Consider the following 24,975-nt stretch of genomic DNA (forward strand, 5'->3'; position numbering starts at 1 on the left):
GGGGGCACCACCCCATTCTTGCACAATCCCTTTAAATCATGAACCCCAACCAATGGGATATATAATACACACCACCAACTTGCTACCACCCCTCTGTACCCTTATTGCAGACTGCTGGCAATTCATTCATAACTTCTAGTTGAAATAATAAAGGAACGGCACAACATGGAGCCATAAGAATAGATGTTCCAGAATTGTTATCACATGGGGAATGCATGGAGCCATTAAAACAGACATGTCAGGAGAGGTGACAGGTCCTCTTTAAGAATAAAGCTAGTGGTCTCCTATGCAGGGGATCTCTTGTTTCAGGCCTGATGAAGACAGGTACCACTCGTGTCAAAGGCATTATTCCTGCACAGATATTAGTAGCGAATGATTGCTGTAATCTCTGGTTACCTTGTCCGATAGAAGAGACTTTGACCTGGCTCTCTTCCAGTCAGAGTATAGTTACATGTTGTTACGTATCCCCTTTCCTTCTGGTTGTACGTACAGTAGAGGCAGGTAATGTGAAAGCAGCAAATGTTCTGTGATAAGAACCATTTCAGATCTAAAGGTTTCCGCAGGCGATAATATTCACTCCTCTGATCACCATGAAGATGCTTTACTTTATAACCCTGTGCCTTTCATGAGAAGTGATATTCTTAAGCAAAACATAAAGAATATACCCCGTGATATGTGTAACCACCATGTGGTTCCTTTAACCATCAGCCCTTTGGTGCTTTTTCTTTAAATTTAAACATTTCCTCAGAAATGTGTTCTGCAACATGGCTGACAGAATATTACTGCAGTGGAGCAGATGTACTAACCCTGTCTAATATCCAGATAGTGGCCTTTCACATTGGTCTAAAGTTGCTGAAAACAGATTTTAACCAGAACGATGGTTTATTGGGTGAAATTTAACAAAGAACAAATCATTTTTGACGACTTAATATAGACCATCGTCGTCTGAAAAGAAGTTGGCCGTATTTGAAATTTTTGACCAATAGTCGGCCTAAAGAATTAATTCCCAGAAAGATCTTTTGTCCATCACTCAGTTTGAATAAACATGTGTGCAGAGTAGGAACTGTAAAGGCCCCATAGACTTTAGTGCATTGTCAGCTGAACCCACAGAAAATGGCAGGTTGAGCAGACAGTCTAATGTGTGTAGGGAGCTCCCAACCTTCCCCTGAGAGATGTCTGGGGAGAGAAATTTAAGATTACTTACCAGTAATCACTGTTCCATGAGCCCATGACAGCATCCTTGAGAGACCACCTCCTTCCAGGGGAGAGATACTTAAGGAGAGATACCTCCCCCATACCACCAATTAATTGCGAGAACTTGTCCTAAAACACATCCACTCTTATCCTTTTTTTTTGGGCTCATAGAAAAGCGATTACCGGTACGTAATCTTAAATTTCCCTTATGCCCATGACAGAACCCTAGGGTGGGACCACTGCCTGCAAAACTTTTCTGCCAAAAGAAAAACTGCTCCATAGAGTCTAAATCTAATCTGTAGTGGAGAAAGAAAGTACACAGACTTCCAGGTAGCAGCCCTACAAATTTGCTCTAGAGATGCATCAGCCCTCTCTGCCCAAGTAGTAGAAATGGATCTGGTAGAGTGAGCACCAAATCTGAAAGGAGGGGATTCCCTTGCTGAAGAATAAGCTAAGGAGATGGCCACTACTATCCATCTAGACAGTGTTCTAGAAAAAACTTTATCACCCCTGTTTTTACCACAAAACTGTATAAAAAGCCTAGAGGATTTTCTCCATTGACTAGTAACCCTCAAATATTCTGATAGGCATCTTTGGACGTCTAGACAGTGGAGCCTCCTCTCTTTCTCATTCTTTGGGTCCTGACACAAGGAAGGAAGAACAATGTTTTGGGTCCTATGAAACAGAGACCACTTTAGGTAAAAAAAAAAAAAAAAAAGAAGGAGGGATCTGGCTTAATAAGTACCCTGTCTTCCAGGATGTTAGTATAAGGAGAAACGGCAGAGAAGGCCAAAATCTCACCAACACGCATGGCCGAGGTAAATCGCTACCAAAAAGGCAGCTTTGAAAGATAACATTTTAATAGGTAAATCCTGCAAGGGCTCAAAAGGAGGCTTCAATAATCTAGATAAAACTAGATTAAGGTCTCAAGGGGGGGGACTGAGGATCTAATCGCAGGCTTAATCCTACTAATGGCTCTAAAGAATCTCCTTATCCATGGATGATTGGCAATAGGGAAATCAAAGTAGGCAGAGACCTGCACCTTGAGAGTACTCGGTCTTAAGTTAAGTTTTTATCCAGACCCTTTTGCAAAAGATCTAAAATTTTCGGCATGGGAGGAGAACTCGAGGGATCAACCGGGATTTTACAGAAGTTTAGGAAAGTCTTCCATATTCTGAAATAAATGGTGGAGGTTACTTCTTTTCTGCATGATATAACTTCTTTAGACAATTCCCTGCATTCTAAGATTTCCCCCTCTAATACCATGCTGCTAGATGAAGACTGCTCACTCCCGAATGGAGGATAGGGCCTTGAAACAACAGATCCTGCCTGTCCGGCAGAATCCAGGGATCTGTCAGGGAAAGCTTCCTCAACCAAGTGAACCAGGTCCTCCTTGGCCAAAATGGGGTGATTAGAATAAGCTTCGTCCGTTCCTGCCTCAGCTTCTGTAGTACCTTCGGAAGGAGCCTTAAGAGGCGGAAAGACGTACAGGAGCTGATTCGGCCACGGAAGAGAGAATGCATCTATCCCTGCCGGAGAATCTTCAGAATTTAGAGAAAAGAAAAAGGTTGCATTTCTTGTTCTGTCTGGTCGCAAAAAGGTCTATTTGAGGAGGACCCCAAAGTTGAATTATCTGGCTGAAGACTTCTTGGTTTAAGCACCACTCTCCTTGATCTAACTGGTTTCTGCTTAAAAAGTCTGCCACCTTGTTCTCTGCTCCCTTTAAAATATACAGCGTTGACGAAGGGAACGTTAAAAAAAAAAAAAGAAAAAAAAAAAAAAATGTCTGCGGTTAAGGACATAAGGCTTTTTGATTTGGCTCCTCCCTGCCTGTTTAAATAAGAAACGACGTGTCTGATGGTTCGATTCTTTGAAGTTACAAGGGACCACACGTCTTCTCTTATTCGTGATACTTTGTGTTGAGGAAGAATTAAACAAAAGGTTCACTGAATCCAGGATTAGACTCAGAAACATCCATCTTTGGAAAGGTATCAGATTTGATTTCCCCCAGTTTATCTGCCATCCTAGTTTTGTTAAGATTCTTATTACTTTCAGAATATGAGCGGTTAGGAGATCTTCGGATTCTGCCACTAACAGGAGGTCGTCCAAATAAGGGATCACCAGGATGTCTCTTTCTCTTATGTGGGCCATAACCTCGGCCATTAATTTTGCAAACAGTCTGGGGGCCTGAGATATACCAAACGGATATTTTTGGAAATCTGCATGAATTGGAATGTGATAATAGGCGTATTTTATGTCTAAAGGTGGCCATGACGCAGTCTTTGTAGAGATGCTTTATTGTGGACTGGACAGACTCCATTCAGAATTTTTTGTATTTCAGGAAATGATTTAGATCCCTTAGATTTATGATCATCCTGCATGACCCGTCCGGTTTGGGTACCAGAAAAAAAGAATAAAACCCCCTGCCCCTTTCCGAATCTGAAACAGGACACTTTTTTTCTATTAGAGAAAAGATTTATTGTCTTAAAGTCAGGTTTCTTGCAGAATTGAAAGTGAGATTTGCAATCTTTCCAGTGAGGGGAGGGGAGGCAAACTCCAGAAAAAAACCGTTTTTTATGATGCCTAAAATCCACGGGCATAACAAGATCTCTTTTCATGCCCAAAAAAAATAGAGAAAGTCTTTCCCCCCACTTGACAGAAACAGTCATTGTTGATTGTCCTTGGGTCTAGAGGCAGACTGTGAGTTAACCCCTTCCCGACCCATGACGTACTACTACGTCATGGGAACCACTGCGTTCCCGCAATTTGACGTAATAGTACGTCATGGTGATCGAGCAGGCACCGGAGAGGTGCGCGCGATCACTGCAGGGGCCCGGCAGTCCCTGGTAGCCGGGCCCCTGCTGTATCCGCCGGCATCGCTGTAAATGCAGATGCCCGCGGATTAACCCCTCCTATGCCGCAGTCCGCGCTGACCGCGACATAGAAGGGGTTTGTGTCGGGTGAGTGAGCGCAACGAGTCCCTGCGCTGCTGTGGCGGGGACCAGATGCTTGACAAGGCAGCCCGATGCCGTGCAGAGGCTGCCCAATGCCTTGCACAGCATCGGGAACTGTCTTCTACGGGTGCCGAGGAGATCCAGCCTCAGGCACCCGTCATACAATAACAGGCAATGCATTACAATCCAAGATGTATTGTAATGTATTGCAGAGGGGATCAGACCCCCAAAAGTGATCAGAAGTAAAAAAATAAAATAAAAAAAAAAAAAATAAAAAAGAAGTGTTTTTAATAAAATTCATAAAAGTAATAAAGAAAATGAAGTAAAAAAAATAATAACAAAACACGCCCCTTTCCCCTTATTTTATAATAAAAAATAGAAAGAAAAAAACCCCCACACATATTAGGTATCGCCACGTCCGTAATGACCGACTCTATAAATACCGTATTTTTCGCTTTATAAGACGCACTTTTTCCCCCCCAAAAGTGGGGGGAAAATGGCAGTGCGTCTTATAAAGCGAACACTGCCATGTTTACTTTGGTCACGCTGATACATCGCAAGCCGCGATGTATCAGAGGGGTGGGAGGAGGGGACGGAGGCTGGCAACACTCGCGGCGGGGCCCGATGCAGTCACTGTACTGTAATACATCGGACCCCGCTCACGGTAATTATCACATGTAAAGTCTATAATCTTCAAGCAGTGTCTCTGCTTTAAACTAGGGCAATCCTCTGTAGTGCAACTCACTATGAAAGCGGCAGGCAGAGCGGCAGCGTAACCTCGCGATTCTCACTCATTCATGGGAAGGAAGTGGGAGGAGCATTAATGAGTGAGAATCGCGAGGTTACGCTGCCGCTCTGCCTGCCGCTTTCATAGTGAGTTGCACTACAGAGGATTGCCCTAGTTTAAAGCAGAGACACTGCTTGAAGATTATAGACTTTACATATGAAAACGGCTTCATTACACTCTGCTTTCTTCTATACCAGTACTCACTATGAAAGCAGCGGTCCTGCCGGCGCGTGACGTCACTCACTCGGTCATGCTCCTCCCACTTCATTAATGAAGCTGGCAGGAGCGTGACTGACTGAGTGAGTGACGTCACGTGCTGGCCGGACTGCTGCTTTTATAGTGAGTACTGGTATAGAAGAAAGCAGAGCCATTAAAAGATTTTACATATAAAGTCTACTGTGTGCCCTGTGGTGTAATGGGGGTCACTATTCACACAGGGACAATATACTGTGACACATGATACTGTGACCAGCATAAGATCATCTTATGCTGGTCACAGTATCAGATGTGTCACAGTATATTGTCCCTGTGTGAATAGTGACCCCCATTACATAAGATGCTATATATGATGCTACATCCCCCGTAGTAGTGCGTCACCCACAGGTCCCCCCATAACAGTGTGTCATCCACAGGTCCCCCCATAACAGTGCGTCACCCACAGGTCCCCCCATAACAGTGCGTCACCCACAGGTCCCCCCATAACAGTGCGTCACCCACAGGTCCCCCCATAACAGTGCGTCACCCACAGGTCCCCCCATAACAGTGCGTCACCCACAGACCACCATTAGTTCAAAACCCCTCCAAAAGCACACCATTAGTTCAAAACCCCTCCAAAAGCACACCTTTTGGTTAAAAATTTTTTTTTCTTATTTTCCTCCTCAAAAATCTAGGTGCGTCTTATCATCAGGTGCGTCTTATAAAGCGAAAAATACGGTATATCACAAGATCCACCGTCTGATAAACACCATAGAAAAATAAATATATATAAAAACGGTGAAAGAAAAAAAAAAAAAAAAAACCCAAGTGATCAAAAAGGCGTATGTCCCACAAAATAGTACCAATCAGACCGTCATCTCATCCCGCAAAAAATTAGACCCTACCTAAAAGAATCGGTCAAAAAATAAAAAAAGCCATGGCTCTCAGACTATGGATACACTAAAATAATGCTATTATTGTGTAAAACCTAAATAAATAAGAAAAAGTAGACCTATTAGGTATTGCCATGTCGTAACGATCTGCTCTATAAAAAAAGTCACATGACCTAAACGCTGTAAAAATAAATAAAAATTGCGCCAAAACAACCAATGGTCACCTTGCCCCATAAAGTGTAATAATGAATGATCAAAAAAAATCATATGTACCGGTAATTGGTACCAATAAAAACGTCAACTCTTCCTGCAAAAAAACAGCTCCTGCACAAGACGATCGGCAGAAAAAAAAATAAAAAATAGGGCGTTCAGAAAATGGAGATACAAAAACCTATTTTTTTTTCAAAAATGCTTTATTATGAAAAACAAACATCATAGAAAGTAGACATATTTGATATCATTGCGTCCGTAACATGCTCTATAAAAATAGCGCATGATGTAACCTGTTAAAAATAAAAACGGTGCCAAAACATAAATTTTTTGGTTACCTTGCCTCACACAAAAAATTTAATATAGAGCAATTAAAAATCATATGTACCCCAAAATAGTACAAACAAAACTGGCACCTTATCCCGTAGTTTCCAAAATGTGGTCACTTTTTTTAGTTTCTACTGTAGGGGTGCATCAGGGGGGCTTCAAATGGGACATGGCATCTAAAAACCAGTTCAGTTTTGTATACCTTGGAGGGCTGTAGTTTCTAAAATAGGGTCATGTTTGGGTGGTTTCTATTGTGTAAGCCTCACAAAGTGACTTCAGACCCGAACTGGTCCTTAAAAGGTGGGTTTTGGAAATTTTCCGAAAAATTTCAAGATTTGCTTCCAAACTTCTAAGGTCCCCAAAAAATAAAATGTCATATTCAAAATGATCCAAACATGAAGTAGACATATGGGGAATGTAAAGTATTAACTATTTTTGGAGGTATTACTATAAATTTGGTATTTTTTTTATAAATAAAAATGATTTCTTTTTTACTCATTTTTACCATGAAAGTACGATATGTGACGAGAAAACAATCTCAGAATGGCCTGGATAAGTAAAAGCGTTTTAAAGTTATTACCACATAAAGTGACACGCCCCATGGCTTGGGCAGGAAGGTGAAAACAGGCCTGGGGTTGAAGGGGTTAAAGAGGAATCCTTTATTTCTTCTATTTTTATTTTCTTGTTGAAAATTCTGCCTTCTGTCTGTATTGTAAGATTTTTTTGTTCCCGCGAATAAACTGCTGTCTTTTTGGAGGTCTGGAAACTGGGAAACGCTTTTTGTTATTAGAAGCCTTTTCTAAAAGGTCATCCAATACAGGCCCAAAGAGATAATCTCCTTGACATAGGATAGAGCAAAGTCTATTCTTTGAACCTGTGTCACCTGACCATCCTTTAAGCCAAACAGCTCTTATCGCCGAATTGGATAGGGCAGCTGACCTGGCACTTAACTTTAAAGCATCGGAAATGAAGTCCACTGCTTTAATGATGCTAGGAGACACTTCTAGTAATTGGTCCCTAGGGGTTTTATCCCGAATATGGGACTCCAGCTCTTGTAGCCATAATTTTAATGATCTGGCAGTAGAGGTAATAGCAATATTAGGTTTAAATGCTTGGGTTGAGGCTTCCCACGCTTTTCTAAAGGTATAGCTCTGCACGCCTGTCCATAAGATCCTTTAGAGTACCAAGATCCTCAAAAGGTAAGGCCGACTTTTTGGACATTTTGGCGTCTAGTTTAGGAGGCCTATCCAAACAGGAGGACTCACCCTCAAAGGGGTATTTTCTTTTGACATCTTAGGAATAAAAAAATTCTTGTTAGGCTTATTCCATTCCCTCTGAATTAAGTATTTTATGTTTTCATTTAAAGGAAACACTCTTGATTTTTTGTGCCCCAGGTCACCAAACATTATGGTCAGACTTTGGCTCTCTAGGTACATCTACTTTCATAGTAGCTCTTATGGCTTTCAGCAGGGATTCCGTGTCTTCAGGGGAAAATAGAGGTCTATTCGTGCCGTCTTCACCTGAAGATGAGCTTGAATTTTCCAGGATTTTTCCCTGTTCATTCTCATCTGAATCAGATATTATACTAGCATAACCTTGTTTGCCTGAGGCTACATGCACACGACCGTATGCGTTTTGAGGTCCGCAAAAAAAAAAAAAAAAAATGGATGACATCCGTATGGCATCCTTTTTTTTGCGGATCATTGTAAAAATGCCTATACTTGCCCGCAAACTAGAAAAAAATAGGACATGCACAATTTTTTTTGCGGAGCTATGAAAAGAACATACTGAGGTGGACAGCACACGGTGTGCTGTCCGCATTTTTTGCGGACCCATTGAAATGAATAGGTCCGCATCCTAACCGGAACGGACACGGAAACAAACAACGTTTGTGTGCATGTAGTCTGAGGCTGAGGAAGGGATACATTTCTTAAACATTTTCATTGAATCAGAAACTTCAGATTTGACAATATCTTCGATACTCTGAAGTAAAGATGGGGATTCCTCTTCTACGACTTTGTTCATGCAATGCTGACAAAGTAACAGACCAAGAAGGAGCGAGCTTTTTCTTTCACACAGCACATTCCCTCCCTTTGGATTTAGTAGTAGCTTTCCTGGGGCCCTCTTTGATATTCGGTCTAGAATCATGACTCTCCTGGACTTCAGAGCGCTGGGTACTCTCATCATCCATGATAGTGGACCAGGATTGAGAGTTTCACAAGAAGAATCCACTGAGGATCGATGGCTGGATGGGCTCCCTCTGACCGGTGCTGAAGGGTTTAAATACCCAGAGGTCGGGTCCCTGCCAGTGCACCCATGCGGCCTAAGTAGGAGATTCTCTTCTTACTTCCGGAACGCACACCGCGTGCGTTCCAAATACCGGAAGTTGTGTGTTACAACTTCTTCGCTCGCAGGGCATGCGAATAACTCAAACCCTGCCCTCCCTGCCTTTGTAAGCTTCGAGACAGGGAGGAAGGCAGAGTAAAGGCCCCGGACCTCCTGAACAATTCTAGGAGGATCCGGCGTGTCAGCATCCCCTCCCGGTTATGCTGAGACTGCCCAGGAACACCGGCCCGATGAAAATCCAGGACCCAGAGGGATGAACCCCAGACTTAGCAGGCAGCTCCTAGAGACTTACGCCGCTCCAGGTAACCCCTGAAACAAAGTGCCTGCGGGGCTCCTGCAGCCAAATTCAGCTCTCCACAAAACGTCCTATCCATAGGACAGGAAACTGTCCTCCTTAAGTGCTCTCCACGAAAGTTTCCTGTCCTGAAATGAGGCTGTCTCTCAAGGGTCCTGTCATGGGCGTAAGGGAAAGATTGGGTGTAGTGAATATTTTTCCCCCGATCCCAGTGTCCGACAGCAGCTTTTAACCCTTTGCCCTTTAAATACACCATCAGGTTGAACATGGATGTGTAGAAGGGAAGTCGGGAGAGAGCTATAGAATGTGTATGGCAGCCTTTACGGCCAATATGGACTAAAATGTGTATGGCTGTGTCTGTGAAACAATCGTTCACCAGGTGACTGTTCAACCATCAACCAATCTAAAGTGTATGGCCAGTTTCAGGCCACAAAATTTAAAGATGCTTCAAATTTATCACAGTGGCTTATGCTGCATGATATATCTGGTGCATGGCTAGACACTTTTGTCTAAGTTTTCACCACTTTTTTGTTGGTTTAATTTACTGCAAAAGTTTTACACACAACCATTTCCTCCAAGCCACACTTCGTGTTTAGCAAAAAAAAATAAAAAAATGGATAAAACACTCATCTGGACACTCCCAAGAGTAGAAATGAATAAGCGGCACTCACCATTCGATGCAAAATTTATTTTACTGGGTGCAGAGAGGGAAGTAACAAACAACAATCACAGGAACATGGCCCCCTGCCTCCTTCATGTGATTAAAGTGGTGAAGCGAGGATATATCCTAGCAGAGTAAAATGGTTATATCACCCAAAGCTAACATTCTCTGCTAAATGCGTCTTAAGAGACAAGATGGCTGTCAGCTCACTGAAGGATCAGATTACATGCTGCCCGTAGAAGACTGGATAGAGGAGGATGAGTGAGCGGTACTGGGAGAGACAGACAAAAAAAAAGGCTTAATTAAAGGACTTCTGTCACCTCACTAAACTCATTTTTTATTTTTTTTTGTGTACTTATAATTCCTATACTGCGATATATCTATACATTATGTTATTAATCATTTTCGTTCAGTAGATATGTAAAAAAAACGTACTTTTATAATATGCTAATTACCCGTCTACTTGCTGGTAGCAGCCGCAAAAAAACGCCCCCTCGTCCTGTTGATTGACAGGGCCAGCCGCGATCTCCTCCTCCGACTGGCCCTGTCAGCATTTCAAAAATCGTGCGCCTGTGTTGATTCGGCGCATGCGCTCTGAGATAAGGAGGCTCGCCTCCTCTGCACTCCCTCAGTGCGCCTGCGCCGATGACGTCACCGAAAGAGAAGACATTATCGGCGCAAGCGCACTGAGGGATCGCGGCTGGCCCTGTCAATCAACAGGAGGAGGGGGCGGTTTTTTGGATGCCCTACTTGCTGGTAGACAGGTAATTAGCATATTATAAAAGTACTTTTTTTGACATATCTACTGAACGAAAATGATTAATAATACATAATGTATAGATATATCACAGGGTAGGGATTATAAGTACACAAAAAAAAAAAATTAGTTTAGTGGGGTGACAGAAGCCCTTTAAAGGGTGAGAGGCAAACATGCGGCCATAGAGGTCTATGGAGAGAGGAGGAAGAATGAGCTGCTAGATGGAGAACAAAGCATTTGACTCTGCTAAGATATATTATAAAACATTTTATATTCAGTACCTGTACTATTGATTTATGCAAAACAACCATTTATTAAATATATTAGACTGTGTTTTCTTTACAATATCTGCCAGTGTGTCTTTAATAACGGCATTGTCTAACAATGTTATTATACTGCAGACAAAACCGTGATCAGGGATTGCGGGAGCAGAGCCAGGGCAGTTCTAAGCATTCATGAGTAGGTGTAATCAGCGTTAGAAATGACACCCAGTCACCAGGGACTTTTTGAACACACCCTTATAAGCTACACAGAGAGAACTGTAATGATAGATCTTTTTCTTAAACAGGCTGCCTGTATTGGACCATGCTTTTTACCAGGAGAAACCCCCAAGGATAAACTAATTACTAAGTAGCTTGCTGCTGGGACTACCATCAATCAGGAAGACTGTGGCAAACAACGTTTAGTTCTCCTGCAGCACCACCACAAGAGAAATGAAGCATCACACAGTTCTCATGAAATATCTGTGGTTTTTTAAAAGATTTTTTTGATGATGTTTGACCCTTTCAATCAAGGGGAGGTGGGAGTGGCCATTGCTGCACAAGCTAAGGTGCTCCAAGGAGTTACTGCCCATCAGTGTGCGGAAACCCTTACTTGCATTAACAATAAAAAATGAATTTCTCAACAAGGATGCAGCAGATCTGCATAAAAAAGTCTGCTTTTACTCAGATGGTGACCACATTGCTCCACTCATGTTAGTTCTGCAAGTCCAGAAACAACTAAAGCAGCTATACAAAGTGGCAGGCGGGGACGGGGACAAGCCTCCCTCCCTAGCGGATGATGCTAGGGAGGCTCGTCCCCGTTTGCCATTGGCTGCTCCCCCCCTGACACCGGATGTTTTCATTGGGTGTACAGGGAGAAGCAGCAGCAGCGGTGTGGGGACCGGGAAAGGCGCAGGGAGCGGGGTAAGTATATTCCCTCTGAGGGGCCCAGCACATGGGGGGCTGTTTGTGAAATTGGATAACCCCTTTAAGGGTTAAGGCTACTTTCACACTTGCGGCAGAGTGATCCGGCAAGCAGTTCCGTCGCCGGAACTGCCTGCCAGATCCGACAAAACGTATGCCAACTGATGGCATTTGTAACACTGATCAGGATCCTGATCAGTCAGAAAAATGCATTAAAAAGCCGGATCCATCTTTCCAGTGTCATCTGGAAAAACGGATCCAGCATTTATTTTTTTCACCTTTTTTTCAGTCTGCACGTGCGCAGGCCGGATCCAGCATTAATACATTCCTATGGAAAAAAAACGCCATTCAGGCAAGTCTTCAGTTTTTTTTGGGCCGGAGATAAAACTGTAGCATGCTGCGGTTTTATCTTTGTCCTGATCAGTCAAAAAGACTGAACTGAAAACATCCTGAACGGATTGCTCTCCATTCAGAATGCATGGGGAAAAAACTGATCAGCTATTTTCCAGTATAGAGCCCCTAGGACGGAACTCTATGCCGGAAAAGGCCTCATGCACACGACCGTTGTGTGCACCCGTGGCCGTTGTGCCGTTTTCCGTTTTTTTTCGCGGACCCATTGACTTTCAATGGGTCCGTGGAAAAATCGGAAAATGCACCGTTTGGCAGCCGCATCCGTGAGCCGTGTTTCCTGGCCGTGAAAAAAATATGACCTGTCCTATTTTTTTCACGGCCAACGGTTCACGGACCCATTCAAGTCAATGGGTCCGTGAAAGAACACGGATGCACACAAGATTGGCATCCGTGTCCGTGATCCGTGGCCGTAGGTTAGTTTTTATACAGACGGATCCGAAGATCCGTCTGCATAAAAGCTTTTTCAAAGCTGAGTTTTCACTTCGTGAAAACTCAGAACCGACAGTATATTCTAACACAGAAGCGTTCCCATGGTGATGGGGACGCTTCTAGTTAGAATACACTACAAACTGTGTAAAAGACTGCCCCCTGCTGCCTGGCAGCACCCGATCTCTTACAGGGGGCCGTGATCAGCACAATTAACCCCTTCAGGTGCGGCACCTGAAAGGGTTAATTGTACTATCATATCCCCCTGTAAAAGATCAGGGCTGCCAGGCAGCAGGGGGCAGACCTCCCCCCCCCCCTCCCCAGTTTGAATATCATTGATGGCCAGTGCGGCCTCCCCCCCCCCTCCCTCTATTGTAATAATTCGTTGGTGGCACAGTGTGCGCCCCCCCCCCTCCCTCCCTCTATTGTAATAATTCGTTGGTGGCACAGTGTGCGCCCCCCATCGGCCCCCCCTCCCTCTACAGCATTAGCAACATTGGTGGCCAGTGTGCGGCCTCCCATCTCCCCCCCCCCCCCATCATTGGTGGCAGCGGAGTTCCGATCGGAGTCCCAGTTTAATCGCTGGGGCTCCGATCGGTAACCATGGCAACCGGGACGCTACTACAGTCCTGGTTGCCATGGTTACTTAGCAATAGTACAATAGTAGAAGATTCATACTTACCTGCTGCTGGTGGCTGCTGCGATGTTCGTGTCCGGCCGGGAGCTCCACCTACTGGTAAGTGACAGGGTCTGTGCGGCGCATTGCTAAATGAACTGTCACTTACCAGTAGGAGGAGCTCCCGGCCGGACACGAACATCGAGCTCACAGGTAAGTATGAATCTTTAACTATTGTACTATTGCTAGTAACCCGCTGCCACCAATGATCGGGGGGGGGGGGAGATGGGAGGCCGCACACTGGCCACCAATGTTGTTAATGCTATAGAGGGAGGGGGGGGCCGATGGGGGGCGCACACTGTGCCACCAACGATTTTTTACAATAGAGGGAGGAAGGGGGGGGGGGGCGCACACTGTGCCACCAACGATTTATTACAATAGAGGGAGGAAGGGGGGGGGGCGGGGGGGCGCACACTGTGCCACCAACGATTTATTACAATAGAGGGAGGAAGGGGGGGGGGGCCGCACTGGCCACCAATGATATTCAAACTGGGGATGGGGGGGGGGGGGTCTGCCCCCTGCTGCCTGTCAGCCCTGATCTCTTACAGGGGGATATGGTAGTACAATTAACCCCTTCAGGTGCGGCACTTGAGGGGTTAATTGTGCTGATCACGGCCCCCTGTAAGAGATCGGATGCTGCTAGGCAGCAGGGGGCAGTCATATACACAGTTTGTAGTATATTCTAACTAGAAGCGTCCCCATCACCATGGGAACGCCTCTGTGTTAGAATATACTGTCGGAAATGAGGTTTCACGATCTAACTCATATCCGACAGTATATTCTAACATAGAGGCGTTCCCATGGTGATGGGGACGCTTCAAGTTAAAATATACCATCGGATTGGAGAAAACTCCGATCCTATGGTATATTAACTCCTGACTTTACATTGAAAGTCAATGGGGACGGATCCGTTTGAAATGGCACCATATTGTGTCAACGTCAAACGGATCCGTCCCCATTGACTTGCATTGTAATTCAGGACGGATCCGTTTGGCTCCGCACGGCCAGGCGGACACCAAAACGACTTTTTTTTCATGTCCGTGGATCCTCCAAAAATCAAGGAAGACCCACGGACGAAAAAACGGTCACGGATCACGGGAAAACGGAACCCCGTTTTGCGGACCGCAAAAAAATACGGTCGTGTGCATGAGGCCAAAGAAAAAGGCAAGTGTGAAAGTACCCTAACCCACCACCACCCCCAACAGCCACATTAAAATTGAAAAAAAAATCCTGAAAAATGTCCCTTTTTATTGTAGACTTTGAAATGATGTCTGAAGTAAATATAGTTGGCGCACAACTAAAGTGACTTAAAGGGGTTGTGTCGCTTCAGCAAGTGACATTTATCATGTAGATAAAGTTAATACAAGGCACTTACTAATGTATTGTGATTGTCCATATTGCCTCCTTTCCTGGCTGGATTCATTTTTCCATCACATTATACACTGCTCGTTTCCATGGTTACAGACCACCCTGCAATCCATCAGTGGTGGTCGTGCTTGCACACCATAGGAAAAGGCGCTGGCCGGGACAGTGGGAGCATGCATAGGACAGTGCTTTTTTCTATAGTTTGCAAGCAACATAAAAATGTGATTTAAACAATAGGTCATTTTCTAATAACACATTCCATTTAAGGGTCAGTATTATTTTTCCACCTTTGTTTTCCAGCTGTCAAAACTTTTTTATTATTATTTTTTTCCCTTCAATTTAGCTATATGAGACCTTGAATTTTGTTGAACAAGTATTTTTTTAAGTCATTTTCGGGTCCATATATTTAAAAAAAACATTATTTTATTTTTAGGGAGATCATTAAAGTATTTCACTACTCCCATAAAACTACAATAAATATTGTGCACATGGATGCCCACCTCATCTGCCAGATAGGGGTCAGGAGACCAATAGATGGGATCCCTGAGATTCCCCATTAGTACGTACCGGCACACTGTTGTCCCTTTACATGCCACCCTAAGGCCTAGTTCACACGAACGTATGGCTTTTATAGTTTTTTGCAGTCCGTTTTTCACGGATCCGTTATTCCGTTTTTGAGTTTCGTTGTGTTTCCGTTTCCTTTCCGTTTTTCCGTATGCCATGTACTGTATACAGTAATTACATCGAAAAAATTGGGCTGGCCATAACATTTTCAATAGATGGTTCAGAAAAAACGGAACGGAAACGGAAAACATACGGATGCATTTCCGTATGTGTTCCGGTTTTTTTGCGGACCCATTGACTTTAATGGAGCCACGGAACGTGATTTGCGGCCAAATATAGGACATGTTCTATCTTTCAACGGAACGGAAAAACGGAAACGGAATGCATACGGAACACATTCCGTTTTTTTTGCGGAACCATTGAAATGAATGGTTCCGTATACGGAACACAAAAAAACGGCCTGTACACCCGCAAAAAAAACGTTCGTGTGAACTAAGCCTAACATGGACAATGCACATGAGCATACACGGACAAGCACAGACCGCAAAAAGATGTTTGAGGGCTGCACAGAATGGCGTGGGGGGCTGCACGTGGCCCCTGGGCCACAGGTAGTGCACCCGTTATGCTTTGTCACAGAAGTGATTGCTGCGCACAGTCGGAGGGGCGGTGTGAACTCACCTTCAGTGTTAAAAGTAACTGCACGGCATTAGTGAAGGGGGTGGGTGCTGGAAGGTCAAAATAAGTCGCTGTTCGGAAGAAGAGCAGGTAGCTGAAGGTCCAGCCCAGTGCGAGGAAGTGACAGGATCTGACAGGGAGTAAAAGTTACAGATGAAAAGCTTCATCATTTGATACAATATATCAGGTTAGGTTAAAAAACAAACAAAAAACACTTTAGCTCAGTTTTCATCTTTAGCCTGAACTACAATCAACTTACATTAAAGGGCTTCTGTCAGCCCACTAAACCGTTTATTGTTTTTTTGTTTAATAATAATCCCTACACTGCGATCTCTTCATACATAAGTTAAATAATCATTTTTGTTCAGTAGAATTTGATAAAAAGCTATTTTTATAATATGTAAATTACCTTGCTACCAGCAAGTAGGGCGGCTACTTGCTAGTGGCAGCCGCATCCTCCGACCCTAATGACGCCCCCTCCGCATTGTGATTGACAGGGCCAGGGAACGGAATCGTTCTCTGCTGGCCCTGCCTGTTAGCATTCAAAATCTGGCGCCTGCGCTGCGGCCGTACGTATCTTCAATCTGCGCAGGCGCACTGAGAGGCGGCCACTCGCTCGGCCGCTCCATCCTCAATGCGCCGATGACGTCACATCTACACCCGGCGCAGGCGCATTGAGGATGGAGTGGCCGCCTCTCAGTGCGCCTGCGCAGATTGAAGATACGTACGGCCGCAGCGCAGGCGCCAGATTTTGAATGCTAACAGGCAGGGCCAGCAGAGAACGATTCCGTTCCCTGGCCCTGTCAATCACAATGCGGAGGGGGCGTCATTAGGGTCGGAGGATGCGGCTGCTACCAGCAAGTAGCCGCCCTACTTGCTGGTAGCAAGGTAATTTGCATATTTTAAAAATTGCTTTTTATCAAATTCTACTGAACAAAAATGATTATTTAACTTATGTATGCAGAGCTCCCAGTGTAGGGATTATTAGTAAACAAAAAAAAAACGGTTTAGTGGGCTGACAGAAGCCCTTTAAGGGTACGTCTGCCTGCCGGATCCGTCAAAATGCATGCAAACTGATGGCATTTGTCAGACGGATCAGGATCCTGATCCGTCTGACAAATGCATTGAAATGCCGGATCCGTCTCTACGGTGTCATCCGGAAAAACAGATCCGGCATTTATTTATTTCACATTTTTCACGGAATGCGCAGACCGCAAAAACAGATCCGTTTTGCCGGAACACTCGAGGCCGGATCCAGCAATAATGCACGTCAATGGGAAAATAAATGCCGGTTCCAGCATTCCGGCAAGTGTTCTGGAATTCTGGACGCAGATAAAAACGCAGCATGCTGCGGTATTATCTCCGTCCTGAAAAGGCAAAAAGACTGAGCTGAAGACATCCTGATGCATCCTGAACGGATTCCTCTCCATTCACAATGCATTAGGATAAAACTGATCAGTTCTTTTCCAGTACAGAGCCCCTAGGACGAAACTCAATGCCGGAAAAGAATAACGCTAGTGTGAAAGTACCTTACAGAGGTGCTATTAAAGAACTAAGTGCTACTGATGCTTCATTTTCTACTTCCATCTAGAACTAACTTCCCATATTCCAGTAAAAAGGTATGTCCCAACTGATTAACTGCTTCCCATATGCTGTATCAGGGCACCATTGAGACCCCTCTCTATAAGCCTGGCGGACTCACCGTGACCATATATTCCATGGCTGCCCATCCACCTGAAGAGTAAGACCTATGTCATACTATATCCCCCCTAAGCACAGCTTACCCAGCAACAACAACTGATCCCCGGGGAGTAGGAAAGCAGGAGCTTCAAACTAGAAAGGGGTCATTCACATCAGGGTTAAAAAAACAACAACTTTAGGACAGTTCTGAATTTAATATGGGCATCATCGACTGGACCCATCCCCCACACACTTTGGTCTGTGTATGCTGTCCACATTGTTCTTACTGTGTCTTATCTCAGGCAGCAGGCCTGCCATTAAAGGGGTAACCCAGAATCAGAAAAACAGGTCTGCTTTTAGTCCAAGAACAGCGCCACACCTGTCCGAGGGTTGTGTGTGGTATTGCAGCTCAGTCCATGGACAGTAGTAGCATTGTTTCTAGTAGCCATGTTTTTCTAATCATGGACAACCCCCTTAAATCCTCTGCCTACATAATATACAATTTTACTATAAGATACTTTATTTGGAACGCTCTGCCGTGTGGCCTCTCTCACCACCAGATATCTGCAGCAAGATCAAGATTAAACGCTGCCAAACTATCAAAGGATGTCACTTTTTGATTAAACTGTCCCTTTATCTTCTCTTACAATAATAATAACAAGTTAAGGGGGTTTTCTGAGACCTAAAGGGGTTCTGCAGTTTGTTAAACTGATGATCGGTGGGGGTCCGACAGGAGCGCTGCAGCTTTCTCACTGTTTACCGCAGGCCCAGTGACATCACGACTAGTATCAACTGGCCTGGGCGGGGCTAAGTTCTGTTCACTTGAATGGAGCTTAGCCCCGCCCAGGCCAGTTGATACTAGTCGTGACGTCACTGGGCCTGTGGTAAACAGTGAGAAGGCTGCGGCGCTCTAGAAGCACCGCTGCCTTCTCAAACAGCTGATCAGCGGGGGTCCCGGGTGTCGGATCCCCGCCGATCAGATGCTGATGATCTAGCCAGAGGATAGATCATCGGTTTAAACAAACTGCAGAACCCCTTTAAATACTGATGACCTATCCTCTGGGGATCAGTATCTGACTGGCGGGGGTCAGCTGTTTGAGAAGGCACTGGTGCTTGCAGTAGTGCTGGGGCTGTCTCCCAGCTTTCCCTCGGCCAGTGAGGATACGTTCATGTGTCACGTGGCCTAGGTGCAGCTGAGCCCCATTCAAGTAAATGGGCTGAGCGCGAACCCAAGCACAGCCGCTATACGATGTACAGTGCTGCGCTTGGTGAGCAGCGCTCACAGGAATAACCTACGTTTTTTCCTCGTACCGGTGTTGGGTTGCCAGCCCTGATCCCGAGCACTGTCTCTGCATGGACGCGAGCCAATCTACATTTTTCTCTTTTGTAACTTACAATATTACAGGAAAATGAGAGCAAACTGCCGGCAATATAGTCGCCGTACCTGGGTGATATTTTTGTGATAAGCCATGTCCCAAGGATAGTGATAATGGAATGCAGGATGTGGATGTTACAGGTCCCCAGCGTCACCAGCAATCCCACCGCTGCGCCACCCCACTGCTTCACATGTGGACCTGAAAATGTAAAAAGCCAAAAATGTAGAAAGCCACCCCAACATTTCTGCTAATCCTGAAGCCTCCTTGCATCAAACATATTTCCCAATGTAATATGCAGTGAAGGTGCCACCCGACTGTAAATAGGAGTATTTTAAGGACTTGGTTGTATAAATTGTAGATGCTTTACTCTGCCACTGTAGGGATTATACGGGAAGAGAAGGCTCCTCTAGATTACATGGCAGATTATCTCCGGAGATAGTTTTCCCGTATAAAACAGGGATTTGTATTTCAGTATCTCAGCGTCAGTATCTTATACTCCAGGAAATGCGTCTCCGTAATACAAAGCGTACCCCTAGGGAGACATTAGCAAAGCGGTTTTCTACAGATCTCTTCCCTTTTCGTATGCAATAAATTTGACGTCCTATTAAGTGTAGATCTTTGTGTTAGCGGAGAATTACGCGTGAACTTACTTGCATGCTTGAAGGGAAATCCTATTATTACAGAAAACAGCAGCACGGCAAGGTAGGTGATCTCGTCAGGGGACATGGTCACCCTCCTGCAAAGGAAGTGCGAATGAGAAGTCAAGGACATCGCAACAAAAAACATCACGCCATACCAGACTTGTAGACATTTAATACGAAACCCCTTCATAGACACTGGCCTGGAGCACAGGATGGTAAGGTAAGGCCTCATGCACACCACCGTATGTTTGGGCCGCACCGAACGCGGCTGGGATCAGAGCTTTGCAGATCCGTGATTTGCGGTCTGAACAACGGATATGGTCCTTTGCATAAGGCCGAAAGGATGGCACATTCTAACTGCACTTAAAGGGGTTCTGCAGATTTTTCTTACCGATGGTCTATTTATTGAAGTGAATGGGGCTGAGCTGCGCCCAGGCCAGTGATATTAGCCGTGATGTCACTGGTCCTGTGGGAAACAACGAGAAGGCCGCGGTGCTACTGCCAGCGCGGCTGCCTTCTCAAACAGCTGATCGGTGGGGGGTCCTGGGTGTCAGACCCCCGACGATCAGATGCCGATGATCTGTCCAGAGGATAAGCAGCAGAACCCCTGTAATGGAAGCTTTACTGAAAGAATAGAATTCAGTATGTTAGTCACCAGGCAACAATGATGCTCCTTGCCTGGTCAGAAGGAAAATGCTTCCTTCACGCAGTCCCGTGTAGGCGCTGCCACCCGACACTGCGCAGGCCCGTGTAGGCGCTACCACCCGACACTGCGCAGGCCCGTGTAGGCGCTGCCACCCGACACTGCGCAGGCCCGTGTAGGCGCTGCCACCCGACACTGCGCAGGCCCGTGTAGGCGCTGCCACCCGACACTGCGCAGGCCCGTGTAGGCGCTGCCACCCGACACTGCGCAGTCAGACCCAATCAATCTGATCAGAGTTCATCAAACACTTTTCATTCGGGGATTTGAAGATTGATTTCAGTACACAGATGGAAAAGGGAAGCCGGGGGCCACAGGCGGTGCAGACCCAGATAACCATGTCTGATTTTCACATTAGATGATACTGGCTTTGATTTTTTATAAAATATTTTACCTACTTTTACTTAGACCTTTTTTACCTTTCTATTACCATAATCTAGCGTATTTTTATAAGTCTCCTTGGCAGATGCATTTATTTTGACAGCCTGCCTGATTCATCAGTTGGTATGGTAACATAAATGCAAATTTCCAGCAACGCCAACACAGCAATCACATATTATAGAGAAGCATATCGGTTGCTATGAGCAACTCTACCTTCTCTTCTTTCACTAAATTTAAAGGGACAGTGCTGTCAAGGAGTTTTTCAACCCCAATATTAATAGAAAACAAGGGTTTGTTTTTTTTTTTTGTTTTTTTTTAGAATATTTGTCTGTACCACTGAAAATGAAAGAGCATTTGTCATCATGTTCAACCCTATTAAACCCGGGATACTGCCTGGTAGGGTTGATCATTGTGACTAAAATAAGCCCTTTTTGCATTGGTATTACTGATGCAGAGAAATTCGAACCTTTAATTACATGTAGATGAGGTGCTTGGAGCACTGAGGGGCTGGCCTAGCTCCTTGGAGAACCGCTTTACCTCTGCCTTTCCCAGACAGATTGACAGACACTGCTCCCATGCCAGGCCCTGCAGACGACCGCTCTGATATCTTCACTGTGCTGATTTCAGGACCAGGCATCGCAGCTTCACACAGCGGTTTTTGTCCAGCCAAATCCCAGCATATTTGCCAGATAGAGGCTGAATCTCCCCCATACCCCATTATAGTCAATGAGGCCGGCGGGCATTCCGGTAACATCTACCAATGCCGGATCCAGAGAGCTCTCTGCCAGAACAGCCTTCCAAAACCACTAACAGCAGTGTGAAAAAAGCCTAATATGCTTTAATTGTTCCCCCCCCCCCCCCCCAAGCGAAATAGGCACCGGAAGCTCATGGCTGGAGTACGGATTCTCCTGCAGCCGTACAGGTAGGAGCTCCATGGCACATCACTCCTCTGCCTGTACCAGCACTGCTCTGCTAAGCCTCCATTCACATGTCCGTAATAATGGGTCCGCAGGTGCGAACCCATTCATTCTCTATGGGGACGGAATGGATGCGGAGACCACACTATGTACTCTCAGCATTTGCATTTCCGGAGCGCGCCCCCGATCTTCCGGTCCGCGGCTCAGGAAAAAAAATAGAACATGTCCTATTCTTGTCCACAATTAGTCGGCAGTGTCATGCTCCACCCCCTCGGGCCCCGCATATCACAGTATCAGATGTTCCTGGACCGTTCCGTTATAAGCGTTGTCTCATGGTAAACACTTATAGGGGAAGTAATCGGTGGGGCCCCTGCTAATAATGAGAATGGGAGCCCCGTGCTCCCCCATTTGAATGGTCTCCATTTAATTCGATGGGACTGCTGGGGATGGCTGATCCCAACCGCCTCATGAAGATGGAGGCACATTGGAGAGGTGGGCGGTGCGCGGCTCTGCCCGCTTTATTCCAGAAACACAGAGCAAGCGTTCTACTTCCACCCCTCCGTCAATTCTCCGCCTGGATGTGGCAGCGACCATCTCATCAGATGGATTAGTGGTCAGAGTCAGTTCTCGACAAAGGAGCAGGTCCCATAAATATCTGCAGGGGAATATCCCTTTGGGCTGGGGCTAAGCGGTGATCTTGGCCACGGCCCCCGTCACATGACCACAGTGTAGCATCACAGCCACCGAACTGTATGGGGTCTCATCAGGACTCCCAGGATTTAAAAAAATCCAACACTGCTGCGCGACCCCCATTACATTCTATGGCTGCACAACCGTCTTTAGTCGTGTGCCAGGTGTCCCAGGCAGTACCGTCGTGTAGCCCCCTCCGAATTACGTCATGCAGAACATAAGACATCACCTGTACATATGCGATCCCATAGGCTGACGCGCAGTATAGCGCAATACCGCGCTTGTTTTCTGCCTCGCACGAAGTCGTATAATGTCACGTTCTTACATGCGTATAACTGCAGGCATTTTACTATGATCTGGAAAAGTGGCACGCCCCCGCGATACTGGCCTTGCAATAAAGTGGACTAAATGGCGTGTCTGTGGCACCAGTAAACCTGCCCCATACATAAAGGATACTTTATACAGAGTTAATAACTACACATCATACATATCATTAAACTTTATAATGATGATAATACATTGATTGAAATATTGTAATGAGGGGGAGCGGTGGTCTCCAGCAGGGCTGCTCTGTCCCCCTATAGCCAGCGGCAGAGCCCATTACTGCTCGCTGTAGCATGCCTTCACCTGTGACACTACACAAACGTGTCCGGTGCTGCGCTCACCTTACCTTAGAAAGCGTAGGGCTGTGGGCTCGGATTGTTTAACGAGGAACCATTCATTACACAGCGGAGGGAACAACAGGGAAACGACACACTGTCACCGCCAACCACCCCGTCTCTGCATGGGATGTGCCGCTTCCTGGTGACCTCATCAGCCCCACCTCACATCCTCAGCGGCGATTGGAAGATGCTTGGCGACGCCGTGTGGTGATTGGCTGACCGTCCATCACTCAAGTTCTAAGGGGCGGGAGACATGGGTTGTGCGTCCCTTAACTCTTTTGTGTGTCTCTTAACTCTTTCAGCGCCGCAGCTGATTTTACACTAGTAACTACAGTGGGAAGAGCAAAGTACATGTGGCTGGGACTTGTACGGCTCCCTGACTGTCACCGCAGGACTTTGCCGTGTAAAGCTCATAGATGGGCAGGGAGGTTCTCATCAAATATCCAACCATTGGAATAGTCTGGCAGAGAATTAGACCTCACTATATGTTCTGTTAGCGTTTGATTTGGGCTTCCCTTGTGGAGTTTCTCTACCCTCAGGGATGAATGGATCATGTGGAAACCCTGTCTCTGAGGCCCCAAGCCAAGCAATGTCTGGGGCCCCCATGGCACCACTAACTCTTCCTCTTCTCAGTAGTGCAGCCTGGGCAGCTTGTATTTCGGCTCTATGCTGCCCTAGGCCCCTTTAGTGCTCACCCCCTATTAGTTTGGCTATTGACTTCATGGTACATAGTAATTCCCTAAAATGATTGTGACCACGTGGTTCAAAAACGCACTTGGTTTTACTGTAAGGCCTCTTGCACACGAACCCTTCAGGTTTTTTTTTTGCGAACCGTATACGGAAACATTCATTTCAATGGGTCCGCAAAAAAAAAACAGAAGCTACTCCGTGTGCATTCCGTTTCCGGATTTCCTAAGATGCCTAAGGCCTCAGCCACACGAACGTATTTTTTTTCCGTGTCCGTTCCGTTTTTTTTGCGGACCATATATGAAACCATTAATTTCAATAGGTCCGCAAAAAAAAGATGGAAGTTACTCCATGTGCATTCCGTATGTCCGTATTTCCGTCCTGCAAAAAAATGTCCTATTATTGTCCGCATTATGAAAGAGGATATTACTGTTCTATCAGGGGCCAGTTCTGCAAAATACAGAATGCACACGGACGTCATCCGTATTTTTTGTGGATCCGTTTTTTGCGGACCACAATCTACATACGGTCGTGTGCATGAGGCTGAACTCGTTCACATGACCGTGCTGTTTTTTGCCTTCCGCTAATTACGGAACCGCAAAAAACGGATGCCGCCCGTGTGCCTTCTGCAATTTGCGGAACGGAACAGAAGGTCCATTATAGAAATGCCTATTCTTGTCTGCAAAATGGCCAAGAATAGGACAGGACTCATAATTTTTGCCACGGAACGGAACAACATTTGCGGACCCATTGAAATGAATGGTTCCGTATACAGACCATATGCGGAACGCAGAAAATGGCCCGTATACGGAACGCAAAATACGTTTGTGTGAACGAGCCCTAAGGCTGAGTTCACATTTCAGTTCTTTGATCAGTTATTTCCATCAGTTAGGGCTCATTCAGATGTGGATCCGTTTTTTTGCGGTTTAGATGCAGACATATTCACTTCTATGGGGCCCTTTTCTTCTGTTCTACGGCTCCACAAACTTGTCAGTGAAGATCAGGATGTGGCCCCATTGAAGTCTATGGGTTCACAAAAATGCAGAATGCAATCCGTCTGAATGAGCCCTTATTGTGAGCCAAAACCCATGGTGAAGCCTACACAGAGATAAGATATAAGGGCTCATGCACACAACCGTTGTTGTTTTGCAATCCGTTTTCCACGGATCCGTTGTTCCGTATCTGAGGTTTTTTTTCTGCTCTGATTTAAAGGGGTTGTCCCGGTTCAGAGCTGAACCCGGACATATCCCCATTTTCACCCAGGCAGCCCCCCTGACTTGAGCATCGGAGGAGTTCATGCTCCGATGCTCTCCTTTGCCTG

The 24,975-nt window shown here is 45.6% G+C and overlaps 1 protein-coding gene across 2 annotated transcripts in view; it reads right to left on the reverse strand.

Moving 5' to 3' along the window:
- MBOAT7 (membrane bound O-acyltransferase domain containing 7) overlaps positions 1-23,103 on the reverse strand; it is a 43,560-nt gene extending 20,457 nt beyond the window's left edge. Inside the window, exons 1-6 of one of the 2 annotated variants that reach the window (XM_040432727.1) lie at positions 22,976-23,103; positions 21,577-21,582; positions 19,968-19,974; positions 19,627-19,712; positions 19,045-19,174; positions 15,924-16,050 (exon numbers count right to left, since the gene is read on the reverse strand). In XM_040432727.1, coding sequence (XP_040288661.1) covers positions 15,924-16,050; positions 19,045-19,174; positions 19,627-19,712; positions 19,968-19,969 — 345 coding nt within the window. In that variant the 5' untranslated portion in view covers positions 19,970-19,974; positions 21,577-21,582; positions 22,976-23,103. The remainder of the gene's footprint in view (positions 1-15,923; positions 16,051-19,044; positions 19,175-19,626; positions 19,713-19,967; positions 19,975-21,576; positions 21,583-22,975) is intronic. The other variant, XM_040432736.1, reaches the window with a different exon arrangement.
- Positions 23,104-24,975: the final 1,872 nt, after the last annotated feature.

The sequence above is a fragment of the Bufo bufo genome, chromosome 1 (genome assembly GCF_905171765.1).
Source record: "Bufo bufo chromosome 1, aBufBuf1.1, whole genome shotgun sequence".
Lineage (NCBI taxonomy): Eukaryota > Metazoa > Chordata > Amphibia > Anura > Bufonidae > Bufo > Bufo bufo.